The sequence below is a fragment of the Gobio gobio genome, assembly GCF_949357685.1.
Source record: "Gobio gobio genome assembly, chromosome: 1".
Classification (NCBI taxonomy): Eukaryota; Metazoa; Chordata; class Actinopteri; order Cypriniformes; family Gobionidae; genus Gobio; species Gobio gobio.
In genome coordinates, this window is record NC_137097.1 from 40,903,127 (window position 1) to 40,910,108 (window position 6,982).

At 38.0% G+C, this 6,982-nt stretch overlaps 1 protein-coding gene across 3 annotated transcripts in view; it reads left to right on the forward strand.

Annotated features, from left to right (window-relative positions):
* The window catches only part of grb2b (growth factor receptor-bound protein 2b), a 56,856-nt gene extending 50,378 nt beyond the window's left edge, over positions 1–6,478 (forward strand). For all 3 annotated transcript variants that reach the window (XM_079822026.1, XM_079822025.1, XM_079822024.1), the window contains 3 exons: positions 48–170; positions 1,542–1,710; positions 4,740–6,478. In XM_079822026.1, the coding sequence (XP_079678152.1) occupies positions 48–170; positions 1,542–1,710; positions 4,740–4,925 (478 nt within the window). In that variant the 3' untranslated portion in view covers positions 4,926–6,478. The remainder of the gene's footprint in view (positions 1–47; positions 171–1,541; positions 1,711–4,739) is intronic.
* Positions 6,479–6,982: the final 504 nt, after the last annotated feature.

Below are 6,982 nucleotides of genomic sequence, written 5' to 3' on the forward strand. Positions count from 1 at the left end.
TGATATAATCGTAACGTTTATGTTTGTGTGTGTTCATGCGTTCTCAGGTGGTTCTTCGGGAGAATTCCTCGGGCCAGAGCGGAGGAGATCCTAAACAAACAGAGGCACGACGGAGCCTTCCTCATTAGAGAGAGCGAGAGTGCGCCTGGAGACTTCTCCCTGTCCGTCAAGTACGTCCACACACACACACACACACACACACACACACACACACACACACACACACACACACACACACACACACACACACACACACACACACACACACACACAGCCTCAAACCACCTCTTTAAGTGCCCTTTTATGATGCAAGTGAGGCATGTACGATACCATTAATAATTTTGGGGTCAGTAACGTTTTTTTTAGGGATGCACCGATAGGATTTTTTGGGGCAGATACCGATTTTAACAAACAATTATTTGTCACTTGCGCTCTTATTTGAAATTTTGTCATTTAAAATGGATTGTTTTGATCCTGTTTTAAATCAGCAAAGTAAAAAAAAAACATACATTAACAACTTATAGCCTAGCTAGTTTATTGCTGCATCATCAAATAATTTCTAATGAACATAGACTGGATCCATTTAACATTCAGCAGGCCAACATAAATGCATAAATACAACAGAACAAGATACACATGAAATAAACAGTGCTTTTTAAAGGGATAGTTCACCCAAAAATGCTAAATATCCCATGATTTACTCACCCTCAAGTCATCCTAGGTGTATATGACATTCTTCTTTCAGACGAATAAAATCTGAGTTATATACAAAAAGTCCAGGCTAATCCAAGCATTAGAATAGCAGTGACTGTTGCTCTGTTTTTGAAGTCCATAAAAAATGCACCTGTCCATCGAATAACGTGCTCCACGCGGCTCCGGGGTGTTAATAAAGGCCTTCTGAAGCGAATTGATGCATTTGTGTAAGAAAAATATCCATATTTAAAACTTTATCAAGTAAAGTTTCGATCGGCAGGGGAACTTTCAACACCTTTTCCATAAATTGAACACGGAAGGCAGCATGAAAACCGCGTGCTTCCACCCAAAAGGGGCGTTTTGGGCATGGTATAATAAATGATGTATGGGATATTTTGAGCTGAAACTTCACAGACATATTCTGGGGACACTGGAGACTTGCATTACATTATGTAAAAAAGGGGCATTATAGGTCCCCTTTTATAATGAATTAAAATAGAAAATGTAAAAAATAAATTCAATTGTAGTATGTCAGTTTCAAAAGTATTAAAAAAATCGTAGTGTAGATGATGTGGCTGAATGTCGTCATGTGAATTGAATGCATCCTGTGTGAGTCAGGGCTGTTCTTGTCTTAGTCTGGCCGCGCTCTTTGATAGACATCAGGGCAATTACCCATTTGATCACCATCTATGGTGCCTGCCTCGCATGTGTTTGCATACACGTGTTAATATGCATTCTGACCTCTGTTCGCTTGTGTAAAACTTTGTGTGCGTTCATCCAAAAATAAAGGAGTCCATTATGTCTATCTCTTGTATCAATTGTGAAGTGTTTTGTCTGTCTTGTTTAAGGTTTGGCAATGATGTACAGCATTTCAAAGTGCTGCGTGACGGGGCTGGAAAGTACTTCCTTTGGGTCGTGAAGTTTAACTCTCTCAACGAGCTGGTGGACTATCACCGCACCACTTCCGTTTCCCGAAACCAACAGATCTTTCTACGAGACATCGAGCAGGTGCCTCAGGTCTGTATGCCATTTTTTACCTTCTTAATCCTTAAAGTCTATGCGAATGACTATTTTTACTTCTGTAATGCAACACTTTTTTCAAGTAAAACTGGATATTTGAAACAAGTGAAACAGGAAATCATCTGTGGAACAGGAAAGTAGTTTCAGGGGAGGAGCAAATCACTACTACTTTTAGTAACCTGCAGTAGAATAATCGTTCGCAATAACATTAGGGGAAAAGGCATGCTATACACACTAAATGAAGACAATTATTTAATCATAAAAAATCGGAAAGGTGTGAAAATGCCACATAGGGGCTATTGGCAATATTTTATAACAGATGAGGCTATGAATGGCTATGTTCACACTGTCCTTTCAAATCCGATTAATTGTTTATCCGATTGGAATTTTATCTAAATTGTTGATTGTTCACACTGTGTATCGCAACTGTTCAGTTCTGATTTGTGTGTCCCGTGGCACTCTTTCGATTTGTGGAATATCTGCATTGGTTTCTAGGTTTCAAAGACAATGTCGCTTTGGTAGGCATACACTAAAACAACATCAACATGGAGGGGTTTGCAATACAGATGTTCTCCTATTTACAACATGACTATGTGTAGCTCCTGCACTAGACTATGTCTATACTATACTATACTACGTCTTCTGAGGCAGCGGCAGAAACATAGGAGGCTGGTATGCGTGCTTTCTTTCCATACCGTTATCTCTGTCTGTCTCAAAATTCAACATTTATATTGTAATTTTTTGCGCTACCGGCACTTTGCAACAACACAACATTGTTTCTGCAGCGACTTTTGCCATGTTTGCTATAATTAGAGATCAACTGGTAATTGGTTTTAAGGCTATTTTCCTGATATTTTCCCAGATATTTCCATAATCAGATTTTGATATATCGGGGTCAATGATAAATGGCACCATCTTGTGGCTGGTTTGAAAATTGTGAAAGATTTAAAAAAAATTATTTCTATAGCGCTTTATTCAATACATATGGTTTCCAAGCTGCTTTACAGTGATAACTAGTAACTTAACGATTCAATGATGCAAACATAATTCAGTTCTGCTGTAAAGCAGCTCTAAAATAACAATAGTAATCAGTGTTGATTTAATTTCGGTTCAATAACTGTGTAAAATTTTGTTAATTTCATCAATAAAGCGGCTCTGGAGAAAACAGTGATGTCATCGTCCGGCTAAGTTCCGGTCTCATATAACGGCATCAGTACAGGCAGATCAATAATATTGCTGAAAATGAATATATGCAGAATATTGTCCCCAACTAAGGAAGCTAGAGGCGACAGTAGTTTAATAGGGAGCCAATGCAGTGTTGACAGAACCAGGCTAATATGGGCATACTTGCTGGCTCTAGTAAGAACTCTAGCTGCTGCGTTTTGGACCAGCTGCAGTTGATTTATTAAGCGAGCAGAGCAACCACCCCGTAGAGTATTACTATAATCTAGCCGTCAAGTCATGAACGCATGAACTAACTTTTCTGCATTTGTCATTGAGAGCATATGTCATAATTTAGATATATTTTTGAGATGGGGATATGCAGTTTTACAGATGCTAGAAATGTGGCTTTCAAATGAAATATTGGTATCAGAGATCCACACCCAGGTTCCTAACTGACGACTTGACGTAACGCGGTTACATGCTAGATATGTAGTTTAAACTTGGAGTCATGTAATCCATCATGTCCCAATAAAGATGTAATTTAACATTAGTTAAATAAAACAGCCATGAATGAGTGCGTGTTGGAAATAAAAGCGCTGAATTGAATTTAAAACGGATTTCCAGAAATGCTGCAGAAATTTTTAATAGGATTTCAAACCACACATGAATGTAGCTCGAAATTGATTTTTTTTCCCATTCACGCTTACTAATTCCAATCGGATATGCACAAAAATCTGATTTGGACTGACAGTGTAAACAAGGCTAAAGCGTTCAGTCTTTGTTTCGAACAAATTGACTGAGACGGTCCAGAACGGATTTGTGGAAATGAATCAAACATTCTAAGTACTAACATTCTTCAATTTAGCGTTTTTGTTTTTTGTGTGTTTTTTAGGAAACTTAATGGACAAATAAAAAGTGCCTTAAAATGACTTATTTATTACTTAAAAACTTGAAAATATTCAACTATTTAAGTTCACTTTTACTACCGTCTGTAAGATTTTGTTAAAGAAATTAATTTTATTCAGTAAGGCTGAATTAAATTGATCACATTAGACAATAAATAGATTTATTACATCACATAAGATTTCTATTTCAAATAAATGCTGAAAAAAAAAAATTCCACAAATATGAAGCTGCACAACTGTTTTCAACATTGATAGTAATATGAAATGTTTCTTGAGCATCAAATCAGCATTTGTGACCCTGGACCACAAAACCAGTCATAAGTTGCACGGGTTTATTTGTGGCAATAGCCAACAATACATTGTATGGGTCAACATTATCGGTCATTTTAAATTAGTTTTCTTTTATGCCAAAAATCATTAGGATATTAAGTGAAGATCATGTTCCATGAAGATATTTTCTATTGTTATTAGTAATATGCATTGCTAAGGACTTCACTTGGACAACTTTAAAGGCGATTTTCTCAATATTGAGATTTTTTTGCACCCTCAGATTCCAGATTTTCAAATAGTTGTATCTCGGCCAGATATTGTCCTATCCTAAAAAAAAAAATTGACCCTTTTGACTGGTTTTGTGGTCAAGGGTCACATATTAGAATGATTTCTGAAGGATCATGTGACACTGAAAACTGGAGTAATGATGCTGAAAATACAGCTTTGATCATTAATTTTTAAATGTATTCAAACAGAAAACCATTATTTAAAATTGTAATAATACTTGCAATATTACTGCTTTCAATGTATTTTTGATCAATAAATGCAGCTTCGATAAGCTGAAGAGACTTCTTTCAAAAACATTTTAAAAAAATCTTACTGACACTAAAACTTTGTATAGAGTATGTGTTAGATGCTAAACATGCCATCATGTTATTTACACACGTGTCTATTGTGCATCTGCAGCATCCAACATACGTGCAGGCCCTGTTCGACTTCGACCCTCAGGAGGATGGGGAGCTCGGCTTCAGACGCGGAGACTTCATTCAGGTCCTGGACAACTCTGACCCCAACTGGTGGAAAGGCGCCTGTCACGGCCAGACGGGCATGTTCCCACGCAACTACGTCACGCCTGTGAACCGGAACATGTAAAGGAAAAAAAACCGAAGTGATTAGTGAATAAATTGTAATTATCGGCCCCTCACATTCACATACAATCAGACTACCCTACATGTCCCCGTCAACACCCTTAAAGTCCTGTGAAATCTAAAGCGGCACAGAAGAATGGAAATTGTGACTGAAATCATGGAGAGAGAAAAAAACGTAGCAGAGAGGCTGGACGTTTCCACCTCTTTCGTGGTGCCCGGGCGAAACTATTATTCCTGAGAATCGTGATGTCTTCATGAACGCTTGCAGTCCAGACTGAGCATTTAGGGCGAAGGAAAGGCTGAATCTTAGCTTAGTAAACAACGCATAAATTAAAACAACAATGATTCTATCTGTAGATTCATCCTGCTGCTTCTGGCTTCTTTTCTAGTCTACAATTAGACTTTGTTTGTTTGTTTGTTTGTTTTTGTTGATTTTGTTTTGGCTGCATGTTTAGATCTCTTTATAATAGTAAATCCTGAAGCTGTTTTTAAAAAGGAAAAAAAAAAACATTCTAAAAAATATATAAAAATGTAAGAGTAAGAAAATGCAAATGCATTGTACATCTGGGCTGTGGAAAAAAACACCTATAGAGAGAATCCATTTTTTTAAGAATATATATATTATATATTTGTATGTGTCTGTCAGTTTTACCTTTCAACACATTTTTGTTTTCTTTTTCCAATTGTAAATTATGTTAATTTTTTGGGGAGGGCGAATGGAACGGAGTAGCTCTGGGACGTGCTCATTTTCTGAGCATCCCAGTCGTAACACCGTAGTATTTAACGCATCATGTATTCCATTTGACATCATTCTTATTTTGTTTTAGAATCAATAGGTGAGTGGATTCTTGACGATAGCGATTTATCGCCAGGGAGCTTCCGGTCGTGCAGGAGTTGATCTCTAATGTGAAAAACCACACGGCTTGCCACCATTTTAAGTCAATGTATTTATTGCAGCCACTTTTTATTTGTGTTGGGTTGTGAATGTAGCCGACATCACTCTGTAGGGATCATCATGAGGGACTTCAGAGTGGAGAGCTGAACGGCAGTTGCATGACTTCAGAGACGCATCGATTCATGGTGTCAAACAGCTGTTCACGTACTGCATTTGTAACTAAACATTTAAAATCACGATATTTGGTGTCGAAAAACTGGCGGATGCCGGTTAAGCCAGTAAGAAGTAAGAAACCAGAGAGTTTTAAGATATGAGTTGTCACATCGACTAATGTGACGCATTCTGTTTTTGGCTTTCCTGCCTCTTTTGTCTTTTCAGTGTTGTATGTTTTAGCTCTTTTTATGTATTTTGTTTCCCTCCTTGTGTATTATCCTCCGGTTTTCCGTGCTGTTTTTTGTTCTCTCTGGATTAGTGCCTTTTTCTCTGGTGTGACAGTGTCTCTGGCTTGCTGCTTTAGCCTGAGCATTGGGTTTCGTCAGAACCGCAGTGAGAAATCATGTGTGCCCTCATCCTCCTGAACACGCCTGCACACATTCGCTCCTATTTAAATGTCTCGCCTTTTTCTTAACTTTTTTTTTTTGCCTTTTTCCTTGTTTCTTTTGAATAAATAAAAAGAAAATGATAAAAAAGAGTCTCTGTTGTGTCGGATACTTTATATTGAGCGAATTAGGCTTTTCCAGTTTCTTGTCATATAGTTCATGACATTCTTCTGTTAAAATTTACATTCTTCTGTGTATTATTTGAGCTGTAAAATGTTTTGGCCATTTTAGGTGTTACATTGGGAACTTCGAGCTACTGGGGTGCCTCAGGGCTCAGCACTGGGTCCACTTCTCTTCTCCATCTACAGGTCCTCATTAGGATGTGTCATTCAGAAACATGGTTTTTCCTATCACTGCTACGCTGATGACACAACTCTACCGCTCTCATCCCTGCCAGATGTTCAAACGGTAGCTGCTCGCATCTCAGCCTGCCTGATAGACATTTCTTGCTAGATGAAAGACCACCACCTACAACTGAACCGTGCAAAGACAGTACTACTTGAGCTCTCAGCAAACCCAACACTTCATCCAGCTAGATTCGTCAACCATAACTCCAGCCAGGAACCT